This window comes from Narcine bancroftii, chromosome 13 (assembly GCF_036971445.1).
Source record: "Narcine bancroftii isolate sNarBan1 chromosome 13, sNarBan1.hap1, whole genome shotgun sequence".
Classification (NCBI taxonomy): domain Eukaryota; kingdom Metazoa; phylum Chordata; class Chondrichthyes; order Torpediniformes; family Narcinidae; genus Narcine; species Narcine bancroftii.
Genome location: NC_091481.1, coordinates 55,276,325 through 55,294,851, shown reverse-complemented (window position 1 = coordinate 55,294,851; position 18,527 = coordinate 55,276,325). Strand labels below are relative to the sequence as shown.

At 46.2% G+C, this 18,527-nt stretch overlaps 1 protein-coding gene across 1 annotated transcript in view; it reads left to right on the top strand.

Moving 5' to 3' along the window:
* The window catches only part of LOC138748557 (voltage-dependent T-type calcium channel subunit alpha-1I-like), a 283,178-nt gene that overhangs the window by 150,784 nt on the left and 113,867 nt on the right, over nucleotides 1–18,527 (top strand). The window contains 3 exon segments of the mRNA XM_069908966.1: nucleotides 4,309–4,725; nucleotides 14,418–14,518; nucleotides 16,923–17,046. Coding sequence (XP_069765067.1) covers nucleotides 4,309–4,725; nucleotides 14,418–14,518; nucleotides 16,923–17,046 — 642 coding nt within the window.

Here is an 18,527-nt window from a genome sequence, read left to right as displayed (position 1 = left end):
TTGAATTTCTTTTTATTCTTCCTATATTGCAGTCAGTTTGTTTACATTTGTTATCTGTTTACAATTGTTTGTTTGTTTACATGTTTACACTGTGCTCGATTTATTTTTTTACTACCAATAAGTGGCAATTCTGCCTGGCCTGAATCTCAAGATTGTATGTAATGCCATATATGTACTCTGACAATAAATCGGAAATCTGAAATAAAATCTGAATGTGGGAACAATGTGGGGATTAGTTCAAATAGATTGTTTAAGTTCAATTTGGAATCTGTGGTAATAGCTTTATTTCCTTGCAGTATGATTCTGCAACTTTGACTCCAGTACATAAAACAGTACAGCACAGTACAGGGGCCCTTCAGCCCTCGATGCTGTGCTGACCTATATATGCCAACCACAAAAAATCGATCCCTCCCTACCTCATTATCCTCCATCTTACTTTCATCCATGTGCCTGTCTCAGTCTCTTAAATGGCTGTAATCTTTCAGCCTCCACCAACACCCCTGGCAATGTAACTCTTTGTGTCAAAAAAAAACTCACCTCTGATATTTTCCTGAAACTTTCCTCCCTTCACTTTGTTCAGATGTCTTCTGATAATTGCTTCTCCTGCCCTGGGCAAAAAAGTGCTGACTTTCCATCATATCTATGGCTGTCAGTATCTTGTAGATCTCTGTTAAGTCTCCTTTCATCCTTCTACGCATACTATCACCATACTATATTGGTATATATTTACATATAGTAGTAGTGATTGGCTGAGAGCCATAGCCACGCCTACTGGCAGGTCATAAAGGGATGCTCCTAACCAGAACCAGGTCAGTCTGGACTGGTCGACCTCGATGTGCTACGCTCCAGTCTTTTGTTAATAAAAGCCTTGGTTTGAGTCAACAAGTCTTTGAGTCATTCAAGGTGCTACAAACCCAAAGAGAAAAGCCCCAGCTCTGCTAACCTTGCCTCCTAAGATTTATTTTCCAATCCAGGCAACATCCTGGCATTTGGCAAGGTGCCTCACGAGAGACTCATCCAGACAGTCATGAATCACAGGATCAGCAGAAAATTAACTGTATGGATGAACAAAAACTTGGCTTGTGGAAGGAAAGTATTCTATCTGGAGGTTGGTGACTAATGGAGGGGCTGCAGGGGTCTGTTCTGGGACCCCGTGCTCTTTGTGATTTTAATAAATGACCTGGATGAAGAGGCGGAAGGATGGGCCAGCAAGTTTGCGGATGACTCATTATAGGAAGGACGTGGAAACTATGGAGAGGGTGCAGAGGAGATTTACCAGGATGTTGCCTGGATTGAGATACAAGTCTTATAAGGCAAGGTTAGTAGAGCTGGGATTTTTCACTTTGGAGCATAGGAGACTTGATAGAGGTCTACAAGATTCTGAGAAGCACAAGTCGACTGGACAGCCAACACCTGTTTCCCGGGGCAGGATCAGCAAACAACAAAGTGAAGTTTAGGAGAGACATCAGGGGTAAGATTTTAACACAGAGAATTGTGGGTGCCTGGAATGCCTTGCTGGGTGGGGAGTTATGGGTTAGGGAGGGTTTAGTAATTTTTTTTCAGAAGGGATATATGGGTCGGCACAACATCGAGGGCCAGAAGGGCCTGTACTGTGCTGTATTGTTCTATGTTATATGTTCTTTCTCCTCTGCACCCCCCACATAGCTTCCACATCCTTCCTATAATGAGGTGACCAGAACTGAACACAACACTCATTTCACCAGAGATTTGTAGTTGCTACCTGACCTCTTATCTCTTTAACTCAATCCTCCCCTCAATCCCTCAACCTGACTCAGAATCCCACAGGCCTTCTTAACTATCCCATCAACCTGCATGGAAATCTATTGATTTAGGACCCCAGGTCCCTCTGTCCATCCTTACTGTATCTGACCATTAAACCTGTACTCTTGCCTTCTCGTTTAATCTTCCAGAATGCATCACCTCACGCTGACATGAAATGAACTTATCTGCCACTTTTCTGCCCAACTTGACATCCTGTCTATATCCTGTTGTAACCTACGACAACCCTCAACACCATCCACAGCTCCTCCAACCTTTGTATCATCCACAAACTTACTGATCCATCCTTCAATTTCTTCATCCAGGTCATTTATAAAAATCACCAAGAGCAGGGGCCCCAAACAAACCCTTGGGGCCACTCCTCTAGTTACCGACCTCCAGGCAGAATATTTTCCATCCACTGGTATTCTCTGCTTTCTTCAGGCAAGCCAATTCTGAATCCACACAGCTAAGGTTCCATGGATCCCGAGCCTCTGAATGAGTCTCTCATATGGACCATATCTACCACCCTACCCTCATTAATTGCTTTTGTTTCCTCCTCAAAATACTCAATTAGGATCATGAGGCATGACCTTCCCATGTTCCTGAGAAGATTGTACTTTTCCAAATGCTCGTAAATGCTCTCCAATAGTTTGCACACCCTGGATGTAAGACTCTTTGAGTTAAAAGACATTCATTTCTAAATAAGTTTCACATTTCTTTCAGGTATTTCAAAGCACTTTTCTTTTTGAAGTTTGGACATTTCTGTGACATGGTCACCAATTCATGTGCAGCAGGAATGCAGTCATGACCAGGAGCAAGAGTAGGCCGTCCGGCCCGTCGAGCCTGCTCCACCCTTCATTGAGATCATGGCTGATCTGATGATCGGCTCATCTCCCCCTACTTGCCTTTTCCCCATAATCCCTTCATTCCCCTCCTATGCACAATCTATCCGACCTTGTCTTCAATATATACACTGAGGTCGCCTCCACTGCTTCACCCCCTTCTGGGAAAAGCAATTCCTCCTCATCTCCATCCTAAATCTACTACCCTAGATCTTGAAGCTATGTCCCCTAGTTCTGCACTTGATCTTAGCCAAAAGGCCGAGAAGTGATTGCCCTCACGTTCTGGTCTCCCTCTCCCATGGAAACAACTTACCCACCTCTATCCTATCTATGCCTTTCATCATTTTATACTTTTTTAATAAATCCCAGTGAGTACAGCCCCAGACGACTCGATCTCTCCTCATAGGCTAACCCCCTCATCTCTGAAATCAACCTGGTGAACCTCCTCTGCACCACCTCCAAAGCCAGTACATCCTCCCTCAAGTAAGGAGGCCAGAACTGCACACGGTCCTCCAGATATTGCCTCACCAGTATCTTGTACAGTTGCAGCATGACCTCCCTGCCCCTAAATTCAAGCGATGAAGGCCAACATTCCATCTGCCTTCTTGATAGCCAGCTGCACCTGCAAACCAACCTTTTGCGATTCATGCACAGGCTGTCCCAAGGCCTTCTGTATGCTGACATCAGATCCATGCCTAAAATGTTGCTTACCCTTTGACTTCCCATGGATGCTGCCTGAACTCCTTCAGCTCCTCTGATAGTGATAGTGTTGTTTAAAAGTGCAGCGCCCCATCGATCCTGCCCTTCCAACAATGCAATGATGTTTCACCCCTACCCCCCACCCACCCACCCCACTGGCTGTCAGCACCCCTCAAGTTCAAGTTCAAATGTATTGTCAGAATACAGACATGGGGCAGCGCAGTTTAGCGTAGCAGTTAGTCCAACGCTGTTACAACGCGTTACAAGGGGTTTGAATCCAGTGCTGTCTTTAAGGAATTTGTACCTTCTCCCTGTCTCTGCATGGGATGCCTTCCACCCTTCAAAACGTATGGGGGTTAATAGGCGATAAACAGTAGATGAGAGAGTAAGCCAATTGGCCCGTCGAGCCAGCACCGCCATTTTTCAGATCATGGCTGATCATTCTCTGTCAGTAAACAGTCCCTGCCTTACCCCCATAACCCTTAACTCCTCTGCCCACAAGAGCCTTATCTAGCTCACTTTTGAACATATCCAGCGAATCTGCCCCTACCACCCTCTGCGGCAAAGCATTCCACAGATCCACACTTCTCTGGGTAAAAATAAATTCTCCTCATCTCTGTCCCAAAGGACCTTCCCTGTATTCTTAAACTATGCCCTCTAATCCTAGCCTCTCCCAACATTGCTTATAGGTTAATTGGGTTTATTTGGGCTCGTGGGCCAGAAGGGCCTGCTACAATGTGAAGTTGTTAACATACAAAATTTAAACATATATCCCTGAAATTCTTTTCTCCTATGGTCCAGGCATAATTTCTACTTATCAGTCATGTTAACTGTACTCAAGATCAGTAATCCCCCCTCTGAACAGTGTGACAGGAATGCTCAGTTTCTTCATTGATCTGTATTGGTGCCAAACCCTGCAAGGTTTCTGGTCAGGCCAAGGTGCCTCTGTGAGTATCTGTTGCTGATGCGTTTGTTCTTTCTTCAGCCAAGCCTGCGAAGCTCCCACTACATCCCGTGGAGCAGCCGGAGAGCGAGCTGGAACAGCGTGGGCCGCACGTCGAGCCTGAAGCGGAACCTCCACTCCGGTGAGCACGAGTCGCTGCTCTCCTCCAAGGGCCGCAAGACCTCCTCCGGTGACCCTGAGGACCTCCGATCCGAGGCAGAGAATGGCTCAAGCATGATGCACCGCCGGGCCCTCTCTCTGGACACCAAGGACTCCAGTGACCTGCCCGAGCTCCTCCAGGTCCCGAGCATGCCATCTTCTGTGAGGAAAAACAGCTTGACCACTGTTACCGTTGACCAACGAGGCTCCAATGGGAGAGGCCCAGACGTGGTGAAGGAGATCTTCCCCAGGATGAACAGCAGGAAAGAGAAGAGCGTTTACGATGAGGAGATCGACTATGTAAGTTGACTCATTGGTGTTCTGTCTCGAATGAAGGAAACGAGCTCTAACCAACCCATGGCCACCCTTTTCAAGAAAGTTCAGAGCTCGCTTTAAATAAAAACTTTAAAAAGTTTCCTTCAGAAGCTTGGCTTGGCCATTATCAGTGCGTGAACCTTTGCCTCATAATCATTGTTTTGGTGGTACGGAGAGAAAGCAGACGTCACAGACAATGGTGGGATAGATGGAAGGGGAACATTAGGGGGAACTTCTTCACTCAGAGAGCAGTGGGAGGATGGAATGAGCTGCCAGCTGAAATGGTGAATGTGGACTCAATTTCAACGTTTAAGAGAATTTAGGACAGATACACAAATGGGGGGGGTATGGTGGTACTAGGCAGTAATAGTTTGAAATGGACTAGATGGGCCGAATGGCCTGTTTCGGTTTCTGTTCTATGGTTCGATGGTGTCCACATCACTCGACTCCAACACACTGGGTTGTGTGGGGTGGGGGGGGGGGTGGTCTGGAGATTAGTTCAATGCTCACTACATTGATTGAAGAAATCAAATCTATTAAAAGCTACGGTTAGCACAGCCACCAGGGTTCTCCCCCACGTTTTCCCCAGGGAGGGGCTCCAATTTCCTCCCACCATTCAAAACGTGCCGGGTGTTGTAGGTTAATCGGGTGCAATTGGGCAGCACGGGCTCGTGGGCCAGAAGGGCCTGTTACCATGCTGCATGTCTAAATTTAAATTACATATTGTTAAATAACCATTTTGCTGCCTAATATCCTGTTGGCTTTTATTTGCCCTTGGCATGGATTCAGTGGCCTGAGTTTGGAACTGTATATGCTAGAATTTAGAAGATGAGAGAGGATCTTATAGAAATGTATAAAACTATGTAAGGCAGAGATAAGATAGAAGTGGGTAAGTGTGGTAAATGACTGTTATCTGTTTGGACGCCCTATTGGCCGACTGAACCTGTGGCCCCTCTCACAGGCTCCTGAATAAAGGTGACTGTCCCACAGACCCCTCCCCAGCGCAGGTCTGTCGTGCAGCATGGACGTGCCTTCAATCTGTAGCTAATAAGAGCCCATCAGTTTGCACAACTTCAGACTTTTGGAGTCATTGCTGCCGTGTCAATTTTATTAGCTAGACTTTTTTTGGAATGGAGTAGATTCTGAAGTCGGAGAAGCTGGAAATCAACCATAAATCACCTGAGACCAACAGATTGCAGGTGTACTCGATGAGCAGGGAGGCTGCGTCGTGCCAGGAGGCAAAAGGGGATTTTAAAGGGGCCGGCACCTGTGAAAAATTAACAAAATCTACATCAGGCACCTTCCAGTGACCTGAAAGCAGTGGCCTGGGGGGAGTCAAATATCGAGTACCTCTGAGCCCTGCGGACTCTCGGAGGGGCCTGTGAATGTAAAGCCATGATGGCTGCAGAGTACACGGTGGACTTGATCAGGGATGCCTATGTTGCAGGGATCAGGTCCAATCACAAGACTATTGAAACAAGGGAGTTCAGCCTGTGGAGAGCAGTCAAGCTGGAGGTGGCCCTTCAGAATATGGAGACTTAGTCTACCGACAATGCGGCCGCCTCGTGGTTGACATCTTGGAACGCGCCGCCACCCCCTCGCTAATGATCTGACCATGGAGGCAGTACTCCACCAACACATTTTACCACCTTTGCCAGATTCTGTCAGTGATCTGACCATGGCCGTGGTACTCTGGGAGCACCTGAAGTGCTACTTCTGTGGTCTGGGCAAGCACCCAAGGAACCATTGCCCAGCAAAAGGCACGGTCTGCTCCAGCTGCGGGAAGAAGGGACATTCTGCGAAGGATCCAAGCCTCTTCCCAGCAGCGCTGCGTGTGGGCCGTGGGGACCGCCATCGCCGGGAACTGGCAGTGGCACATGTGAGTCTTGGGAGCCGCCATCTTGGATACCTCCATCTTCCGAATCAGGCCGCGATCTCTCCACCGCAGTAACAAGCAATGCTCCGACACTGGCCTCCATCACTCTTGACCAGGACAGCTTTTCAGGTCAATGGTGGATATTCAGGTAAATGGCCATGTGACAAGTTGCCTGTTCATTAAAGGGAGCACGGAGAGCTTCATCCACCCCCATGGTGCAGCGCTACTCCCTCGTGGTAAGGCCAATAAACCAAAAGGTCTCCTTGGCCTCAAAGTCACGTACGACAGATATCGTGGCTACTGCGTAATGACTCTAACCGTGAGGAGTACAGAGTACAAAGACTTTTAACTTTTGGTGATGTTGCAGCTTTACGCTGCTGTGCTATTGGGGCCTCATTTTCAATGACACCTTAAAACCCTGACAATGGAATTCGATGGGCCCCATCTCCTCCCAGTCCGTAATCGGCAATTCTCAAATCACCCACTGTGCTGCTGCCACCCTTCAGCCTTCCACCCACATCGCACACAGCCAGCAGCCCAGTCACTCATCACACATGATCTGTGGACTGAATTACCCCCAACAGAGGACACGCCAGGCTCATGGCCACATACCCACTGGCCCAACACCAGCGATTGCTCGCAGGCGCTGCAATTGCAGCCGGTATTACGACGGTGAGAGCGTAAAACCAGACCACCTGAAAGACTGTACCAGCACCACCTCATCCCACCAAACTCTTTAAAAAAAAACAAAGGGGTGAATGTACCCCTTATATGTACACATATAGTTATCTGTTTGGACTGTACCTGTGGCCCCTCCTACAGGCTCCTGAATAAAGGTGACTGTCCCACAGCCCCCCTCCCCAGTGCAGGACAATTGAGCAGCATGGATGTGCCTAAGCTAATAAAAGCCCATCACTTTGCACAGCTTCTTTAGGAGTAAGTTGATCCCATTGGTAGGGGGAGACCAGAACTAGGGGACGTGATCTTAAGATTCAGGGGAGTAGATTTAGGATGGAGATGAGGAGCTGCTTTTCCCAGAGTGGGTGAGGTGGGGTGGGGGGGAAATCTGTGGAATTCGCTGCCCATTGAAGCAGTGGAGGCGACCTCAGTAAATCTGATAGATTTGTACATTGATTATGGAGAAAAGGCAGGGAGGTGGAGATGAGCCGATCATTAGATCAAACATGACCTCATTGAGTGGCAGAGCTGGCTAAGCTAACGGTGGCTTTTATTCCAGCTTTAGGATATTCAGCTTCTCTGGGGGGCTATGGTGAGAATTGAACCACAGCCCACCCAGTGCACTGGAGAACCAGTCAAGTGGCCCGAATGGCCTGCTCCTGCTTCTCTTTCTTACATTCCTATATTTATGTGACGTGAGAATTCAACATTACAAGGTCCGAGAGCCACATGAATGAAACTGCTAATGCTGCATGCCCCTAATCTCAAGCTGGCGTTCCCAGTTATTTGATGTGTTTCCACGTCCAGCCAAAATGACCAATCATTAAGTATTTTCAAGATTTAATATAATGTAATTTTGAAGTATCTTTTTGATGGTTCTGCCTCCTAGATGAAGGGCAACATCTTTAAAGTGTATTTTTCGTGTGACAAATGTCACAGTGGGACAATCGAACAAAGCCAGTGGTTCTCAAACTCTTTCTTTCCACTCACATCCCACTTTAAGCAGTCCCTGTGCCAACAGTGCTCTGTAATTGGTAAGGGATGGTGTGGAGGGAGCCTCACCCTATGTTCCACCCCAGGAGCGTGGGATGGAATGGTGCAGAGCAGGACTGGGTAACTTTGTAAGGAGATTATTTAAGGTGGGATGTGAGTGGGAAGGGAAGGTTGAGAATTACTGCTCCAGACCCAATATTTTGCTTGAGAAAAATTTCCATTTCCTTTGGAGTTCTGAAACAGTGCACATAACGAGTCAATTAGGTACGATTAAAACAGAGGTTTTCAACCTTTTTCTTTCCACTCACAACCCACTTTAAGCAATCCCTTACTAATCACAATGCACCGATGGCATAGGGATTACTTAAAATGGTACATGAGTGGAAAGAAAAAGGTTGAAAATCACTGATCTAAGCTAATTGATCTCAAAATATGTTTGTTTGAAATGAATGTAGAACATAGAACAGCACAGAGGTCGGACCTTTTCCCCACAAATTAAACTAAATCTCTTCTACATGAATGTCATCCATCCCCTACATATTCCACTGTCTGTCTTACAGCCCATTAAACACTAATATTACTTCTGCCGTCACCACTGGCAGCCTGTAAAGGCCCTTGCCACTGTGTTAAAAGACCATGACTTCACACCTTCTGTAAACTTTCTCTCTCTCACCTTAAATGGATGCCCTCTTGCATTTTTACCCTGGAGAGAAAGATTCTATCTACCCCTCTCAACATTTTATTTCCTATCAGGGGTCTCCGCTTAGCCTCTGACAACCCAAGTTGTTCCATCCTTTCCCCTTAGCTCATTCTCTCTAGACCTCAAAACCCAGCAGCAATAGATATTCACCAACACAAATGGTTACTTAAGCAAAAGTTGCTTTTAGTTATCTTTAAACATGAAAATAGAAACAAACTTTAACCTATATATTATTATTAACTTACTTAACTTAACCCCCTTCTAATTTTAAGCTCAAGTGTGTGTAATGTGTGGTAAGTTCAGAAAAGTTCTTTGGTTCACAGTCCAATCTCACTTCTCATTCCTCCAAGTTCACTGGTTGCAGATCATTCTTCTACTGTGCACAGAATTGAACACATATAAAGTTCACCAGGCTTTGGTGCTCGAAAGGTAAATGGTTGCCGCTCAGGAAGGTTCTTGTGGGTTTGAAGAGAAAGGTTTGTTGTTCCAGGACATCCACAACTTCACTCCAGTGTCTTGCTGACGAAACTTGCCCCTTCAGGGATCTCCAGACGATAACCTCTTTCTTTCAGTTCACTACAGAGTTCCTTTTTGTTTCACTTATTCCATGTGAAACATTAGACAGCCAGGCTTCTAGCCATTTTCCACTCTGCAGCTTTTATTTCAGTTCCAGTTAGCTTCTGCTGCTCATCACAGCTTTTACTTTCTCTCTCTCTCACACACACACACTCTGACCCTCAGTCAGAGAGTGTTTTCTCCCTCCACTTGCCAAAACCACCTGACCTTCTCCATCAAGCAATAGCCGTCAGTCTTCTGGTTCATCTGTTGTCTTTAGGTAAACAAGAACCCCCTCAGTGACCTCTCTGAGAACTCCTTGTGAAAACCCATCATGTCTCTGCTATTGCTTTAAAGACAATAGTCCATTCATTCCACAAGGTCAGTCCAATTAACACCTACTTGTGGTCTCCATAGGCATTCTTCAGAGTTTCTGTAAAGTCACTCTGGATATGAATTCTTCAGTATTTCAAGTATGTGACCCAACTCTTTTCCCAATTTATCTCCCAAAAATATTTCTATATATTCTGTCAATAAAGGGGCCTCAAAATCATCAAAAGGTCATAAAAAATCTCTCTGGTTCACTCATGTCTTTTAGCAGAAGACATTTAAATATCTAAATTTTTTTAAATTTCAGACATGCAGCACAGTAACAGGCTATTTCAGCCTATCCGCGCTGCCCAATTTACACCCCCGGTACATTTTGAATGGTGGGAGGAAACCGGAGCCCTTGTGGAAAACCCACACAGACATGGGGAGAACGTACAAACTCCTTACAGACAGAGCGGGATACGAACCCCGGTCCCGATCACTGGTGCTGTAAATGTTGCGCTAACCTCTAAGCCGACTAGAAATGTGTTGCACTTATCTATTCTGGATTCTCTGTGACTCCAGACCAGCTATTCTCAATGGGGAAAACCATACACCCCCTCCACCCCCCTGGGGACCACGGTACATTCAAGGGGGTCTGCGGACCGAAGTTCTAAATATTTTGTATGTTTTTTATGTAGTCGGTAGGAGAGAAGTACAGAAGAAACCAACTCAACAACTGTTTTGCAGGGAAGTGAGCCCGTGAGTCCTAAGGGGTCCACAGCCTAAAATGCAAGGTTGAGAATGGCTAACCTAGACTCATCAAGGTGGTGAACTCAGTGGTCGTCCACCATGGTCCAGCAACCCACTCACTTCAGGGATATCCCCTACATGGCTTAAAAACATGTACACCATGGTAATAGGCCTTTCGGGCCCATGGGGGTCTGTGATAGTATGGGATTCTATCACCACTGTATATATTTGTATATATTTGCATATAATGTTGATGATTGGCTGAGAGCCGTAGCCACGCCTACTGGCCAGGTCATAAAGGCCTGCACCTAACCAGATCCAGGTCAGTCTGGACTGGTCGACCTCGATGTACTACGCTCCAGTCTTTTGTTAATAAAATGGTAGTGCGTCGAACGACTCAAAGACTTGTTGACTCAAACCAAGGCTTTTATTAACAAAAGACTGGAGCGTAGTACATCGAGGTCGACCAGTCCGGACTGACCTGGATCTGGTTAGGAGTAGCCCTTTATGACCTGCCAGTAGGCGTGGCTACGGCTCTCAGCCAATCATTATACAAATATATACAGTGGTGATTGGATCCCATACTATCACAGGGCCCATGCCGCCCAATTACACCCCATTGGCCTACAGTCCCCCCCCGGTACATTTTTGAATGGCAAAGGAAACCAGAGCCCCTGGGGAAAACCCATGGGGAGAACGTGCAAACTCCTTGCAGACAGCGCCGGGTTCTAACTCCAGTTGCTGGTGCTGCAACAGGCTTGCGCTAACTGCGCCACCAAAAGAACAACCGTGTTATTACTTGAGTAAAATCCTTTGCCTGTGTGTACTGCCCATTAAAATATTATTCCGTTATTTGGAATTAAGAGGTATTTTGTGCTATTGTCTCTCTGAATGACAAAGTCTCAGGTGACATGTTAAATACCTAACCTCGAAAATATATAATTCTATTGGGAATTGGTCTAAAAATACCTCAAATACATTCTGTTTATCCAGCCGTATGAATTTCTAAATATAATGTTAATGAAGGATGATGAGTTTCAAGGGGAAATAGATCCTTCTAATAAGCCCCTGTCAAGATGGCAAATAGTCACACTTTCAAATTGATCTGAACAAGTAGCAGCTTGTGTTTATTCCCTCCCGCTTAAGAGATTGCAGCCCGGCAGAGCACCTCGTCAGATCGGGTTCCTTGATAGTTTGTGAGGTTCAAATAGAGTCAAAGGGATTGAACTTGCAGGAGATTTCAGTATTAGCAGAGAATAGGGAGGCACAGTTTGTGTGGCGGTTAGCGCGACACTGTTACAGCGCCAGTAAACGATGGTTCAAATCCGGCGCTGTCCGTAAAGTGTTGTTGTGCACGTTCTCCCCGTGTCTGCGTGGGATGCCTCCTGGTGCTCCCACCCTTCAAAAGGGCACCAGAGTTGTGGGTCATATGGTTTTAATTGGGCTGCACTGAGCTGTAAAGGTTCCATTATTGTCGCATTAGATGGTATATATGTGAAATTCCTTAACTTTGTCTTCCGTAAGGCAGACAGAGTCACCCATTTATCCAGCACCCCCATTCCGGCGAGGAATGAACTTGCGATCTACGGTTTCCAAAACCAGTGCTCTAACCGCTGAGCTATCGGAGCCTGTAACTGTGTCATGTGTCTAAATGGAAACGAATGAACCCTGGAGTTCAAAAGGGCAGGGTTGTTGGAGTGGGAATCACAGAAAGGGCAAAACCTGAGGGGCAAGAGCAGGAATGGATCCCTCAAGCACAACCTGTCATTCACTAAGGTGACGGCTGATCCGACCTTGCTCTCAACCACTTTGTTGCCTTCTCCCATAACCCATGTTTCCACCAAAACTCAGCCTCAATAATCTGTTCAGTGGCGGTACCCCAGCTTTCCAGGGTTCTGATTGCACTCTCAGAAGCAAGAAATTCCTTCTTGTCTTCATCATCAGGGAGTGATCTAACAGCTTGGTGCATCCACCTGGATAGAAATTGAATCAGGTGTTTCTTATTCTGGAGCAGGGCCCATTTCCAGCTCACTTCCCATTCAGTTTTATGTAAACGTTGACATAGAGTGCGATAACAGGCCCTTACAGCCCACAGGCCCATCTCACCCAAATACACCAATTAATCTACAGACCCCGTTAGTTTTTGGAGAGTGTGGGGGGTGGGGAGGGGTGGGGGAGAACCAGAGCACACGGAGGAAACCTATGCAGGTCATAGGGAGAAAGTGCAAACTCCTTGCAGATAGTGGTGGATTCGAACACGGGTCACTGGCACGGTAATGGCATCATGTCGAGCATGGACAGCTGAAGAGCAGAAATCCATGCAGTGCAGCAAGGTCCACCAATAACGAGGACTGAAGGACTACAAATGGGACGTTGGCCTTCATTGCCAGAGGAACCGAGTTTAGGAGCAGGGAGGTTATGCTGCAACTGTTCTGGTGAGGCCGCAGCTGGAGCGCTGCGTGCAGTTCTGCTCTCTGTACTTGTGGAAGGATGTACAGGCTTTGGAAGCAGAGCAGAGGAGGTTCACCAGGTTGATTCCAGAGATGAGGGGTTTGGTCTATGAGGAGAGATTGAGTCGTCTGGGACCGTACTTACTGGAAAATGGAAGAATGAGAGAGCATCTCATAGAAACATATAAAATTATGAAAGGCAGAGATAAGATAGAGGTAGGTAAGTTGTTCCCATTGGTGGGGGAGTCCAGAACTAGGGAACATAGCCTTGAGATTTAGAATAGCAGATTTAGGTTGGAGATGAGGAGGAACTGCTTTTCCAGAGGGTGGGGAATCTATGGAATTCGCTGCCCATTGAAGCAGTGGAGGTGACCTCATTAAACATATTTAAGACAAGGTTGGATAGATTCTTACATCAAAGAGGAATTGTGGGATATGGGGGAGATGAGCCGATCATCAGATCAGCCATGATCCCATTGAATGGCGGAGCGGGCTCGATGGGCCGGATGGCCGACTCCTGCTCCTCTTTCTTATGTTCTGATAACGGAAGCTGATTCCAGCTATTAAAACCTGTTCTGCTCAATTACACCCAACCTGCCAGCCCTGTGCATTATGGAAGGCGGGAGGAAACTAGAGCACCCAGGGAATACCCACACAGACACGGGGAGAACGCACACACGATGCCTGATTCAAACCTGGGTCAAGGCCGCTGTTACAGCTTTTCTCTAACCATGCTGCCCTGTCACAAAAAAATTGATATTTTACAAACTTCTGCTCAGTACAAAGAGAATCATTCTGGTGTAACTGCATCCAGACTGGGTAAACACTGTGGGGGAATGAAGGTTTGGGAGATATAGGGAATGGGCTGTCTCGCTTTGAAGGAGATTGATTGCTCAACTCTGTTCTCATTGGATAATACAAGTATCTGATTATTTTCAAGTTGGAGAAGATAAAAGTAGATTTAATAGACATGTTTAAGATCACGTATGATTTATAAACAGAGAATTAAGATAATCAGGGAGCAGAGAAATGTTTATGAGCGTGGTTCCATTTGGAATGCACTGTAAATAACAGGAGGAAATTAAGGGAAATCAGGAACGAGCTGAGGGGTGGCTCTTTGGATGGACGAATGGAGCTTCATCAGTCTGATTGTGGTTTCTCTGGGACACTTTGGTCCGTGATTCTGAATCTGCAGTGCCAGTTTTTTTTTACTAATTTCCGTCCACAACAGAAAGCAACACCGTTCACCTGCCGAGTCCCACAGGTGATTCTCCCATTCTTCAGAGATGTAATGGCTGGGAGGCAGCTTTATCCAGTGGGGGGGATATCTTCCTGAGAAATGATTTGTATGTGTTTGTTGCAGAGCCTTTGTTTCCGAATTCAGAAGATGATCGAAATTTACAAGCCAGACTGGTGTGAGACGAGGGCAGACTGGTCAGTCTACCTGTTTTCCCCGGAGAATAGGTAAGAATGCTTATCAGCAGAATGTTTAACTGCTTCCATGCCTGGCGTCCAAGTCTTACTGTCAATTCAGTGCTGGCATCTCCTAGAAACCTAAATTAAAGGTGGTTATAGGAAATGTAAATGTATACTGACAAATTAACCCACTATTTCCGCACATCTGTGGAACATGGGTGGAACGCGGAGCACCCAAAAGGAACCCATGGGGAGAACGTACAAACTCCTACAGTCAGCAGCAGGTTCAAGCCCAAGTCACTGGCACTGTAATAATGTCGCGCTAACCTTGCCGCCCCATTTTCTTTGCTGAACTCAGGGAGTGGAGTCCCCCCTCTGAAGATACTCAACCCAGAACACAAAGACATCCCTCTCCTTCCATCTCGAGTGAGTTGCTCTGCACCTTCCCCAATACTCCCATTCAAAGAAACTGATCACCCATATTCATACCTTGTAAAAATGGTGCAGGAAGCAACAACCTGAGTCTCAGCGTGGACCGGACGAAGGAGATCATAGAGGTCAACTTCTCTCCACTGCACATCAATGGTCCCGTGGCAGAGAGAATGGAGAGCACAAAGTTCCTTGGTGTGCATGCAAAGGACGACCTCTCCTGGACCCACCACACCTCCTCATTAGCCAGGAAGGCAGAGCAGCACCTACATGTCCTAAGAAGGTTGAGGAGGGCAAGGCTACCAGCCCCCATCTTAACAACGTATTACAGCAACACAATTCAGAGTGTCTGTGTATGGGGTATTAAAATCATGCCAAAATGCTGGAAGAACTCAGGCGGTCTTTTCAGCATCCATAGGAGACAAAGATATATTGCCGACGTTTCGGGCCTGAGCCCTTCTTCAAAGAATCGGCAAAGAATAAGGGTAGGGGAGCTGAAATTCATCGGACCAGAGGATCATCAAAACTGTGGAAAGGTATATTCTATTTAGAATATGAATTATGGATAGGATTTACAATTTATTTGTGTTAGTGATACACGGAATATCTTATTTCGTTTATGTAACTGTCCGAACTGAATTGTACCTATTTTTGTTTGTATAGGTCCTTTATTAAAATCAATAAAAATATATTTTTTTAAACTGTTGAAAAGACCATAGGGTCTTTATTAACAACATTGACTGGGAGTCGAAATGGAGCTCAAATTGATGCACCATCAATTACCACATAAGTTGTGAAACCGATAGGCTTGCGGCTATGGGCTGGAGCAGCAGCCAGCCTCATTGACTGATCCTGGCAGGGTGAATGGGGAGCATGCAAAGGGGTGGTGGGTGGGATCGATCTCAGGAGGCGTGTCCAGCTGGCAGTATAACCGCGGCATTATTGCGGTTTACCGCAGGGGGGATTCCAAAGCAAAACTAGACCCCAGAGTTCAAGGGTCATGTCAAGGAGTGCCGCGTTAAGTAAAAGGGAGTGGAAATCTGGGATTCTCGCTCCTCAGACGCTGTTGGTGCTAGAGGGGAGTCTTTGGATTATTACTGGGGGGTTGCCACAAAGGATTGGGAGGTAAAGGTTCCATTATTGTCACATAATGCTACATTTAGACTGAAACATACATGAAATTCTTTTGTCGACCGTAAGGTAGACAGAGAGTCACCACTTTGTCCAGCTCCCCTCACTGGATTAAAGATGTCGACAGACTCGTGAAAACAGAAGTGGATAACTGCCGTAAGGTTCTCCTGTTCTGAAGAACAAGTATGATTTACATTTTAAATTCAGACATACAGCATGGTACCAGGCCATTTTGGCCCATGAGGCCCAGCCGCCCAATTACACCCCTCTGGCCTACAACCCCCGGTACGTTTTGAACGGTGGAAGGAAACCGAAGAAATCCCACACAGGCCCGGGGAGTTCATAAAAACTCATTACAGGCATCGCAGGACCAAGAAGATCACTGTGGTCTCCCTTCGCTCTACTGATGACATTGACTGGGAACGTTGTCAAAATGGGGCTTAAGGAATTCTAGAAGACCATTTCACTCCAGCACACGGTATCTTTGACCCACCAGCACCAAGACGGAGGAACAAAATCAGGCTAGGAAATCGATTCTTCCCACAGGCTGTGAGATTGATGAACGGTATCCTATAACCGAATAAATCCTCCCAAAATATTTATATATTTGCTTTAAATTACATCTCCATGTATATATGTGATTATTATCTGCTGTTCATATCTGTGTGATCATATTTTGTCTGGTTGTATGAGTACAGACAAACTTGAACTAGTGGGGGAGAGGTGGTTATAGATTTGTATGGATTTTCTTTTAGACCTGCTACTTTGCCCCATGTTTGGGAAGTGTTTTCCTTGGATTGGAGTCTCCCAGAGAGGACAGAGGTTAAAACCTCTCAGCTGATTAACCTGTGGGTTCTGACTTCATCTCCGCACCTTTCTCTTTCCTACCCAGGTTCCGTCTGATGTGCCAAATGATCATCGCCCACAAGCTGTTCGACTACATCGTCCTGGCTTTCATTTTCCTCAACTGCATTACTGTAGCACTGGAACGGCCCGAGATTGACCAGGGGAGCACAGTGAGTGACCTTTCAGCTTGTATTTCAATAGAGCCACAACCTCGGGTCATCTCGGAGAAGCTTTGAGCCGATGAGGTCTTTTTCAAACTGTAGTCAGTCTAATGATGTGTGGGACATGGCTCAACAAGCGCCCACAAACATCAATGTGCCAATAACTGGATAATGCTTTCCAGTTGAAGGTACCTGTTAGATCAGAACGCTCCTGCTCTTCTGCAATATCATTACAGAACCCCTGAGGTCCATCAGAGAGTGACAATTGATCTTAACAGGACATTCAAAAACAAAAATATTACAACTGTGGCAGGCGAATGGAGCTAATCAAAAAAAATCTGCAGACTCTGTCATTGTAGGTTAATGCACAAAAGTGTTGGAGAGACTCTGCAGTTCGTTATGGCAAAGAAATCCCAGGTGTGGGGCACCTATGGGGATTGGTAGATTCCGGATAAATGAATTTTCCGGTTGCTTGAGTTTAGCACGTTGTGTGAATGGAGAACTAATGATGAGATGCGACAGTTTTAAACTCGTTTTTCTTACCCATTTATTGTACGTACCTTTTTATCAGATGGTTGACAGTTGCTTGAATTCCAGATAACTGGGATTTTACTGTATAATCAACGTTTCAGGCCTGAGCCCTGCGTCAATCTTGAAATCAGTCCCGCGTTAATACTTCAAGGCTCCCTAAAGCCTTTCCACCAACAAGACACCAGAGGGAGAACCCATCATTTGCCTGATGAGTGCAGCAGCCATAAGACTCAAAAAAGATAAAACAGCCCAATTTATTGGCAACCTAAATATTCATTCCCACTGGACATCGACAAAATGCACTGCAGTAACTGTTGAAGAAACCCAATGGGCCAGGGGGCTTCTAGACATCCTGCGTTTCGCCTAGTTAGTTTACACCCCAGTGGCAAAAACTAAGAATTCTCCAATATCAGGTCATCTACAGCTTCTCAGTTCCTTTCTTTCTCCTTCTGACCTACCCAGGCCCCCTCACACACACACACCTTTCTTTTTTAACCCCCACTCCCCTCCCTGCTCAACTGGTTTCTTATCCCACCCCATCCGTCAATCACCACACACACCTGACACTGGTTCCCCTATTCTCCTCCCTATTACTGCTCCCATCTACCTACCATCTCACCCTTACCTCATTCGCAAGATCACAAGATATAGGAGAAGGAAGCCAGTCTGCTCCGCCATTCTATCATGAGCTGATCCATCCTCCCACTCAGTCACACTCCCCGGCCTTCTCCCCGTAACCCTTGATGCCCTGTCTATTCAAATACCTGTCAATCTCTACCTTAAATACACCCAATGACCTTGCTTCCACAGCCACCTGTGGCAACAAGTTCCACAGACTCACAGCCCTCTGAATAAAGAAATTTTTTGGCTATTTTGTTTTAATTTGATCCCCTTTTATCCTGAAGTTGATCTGTAGTCCCTTAAAAACACGACACTAGAGAAACTCACCAGGCCAAACA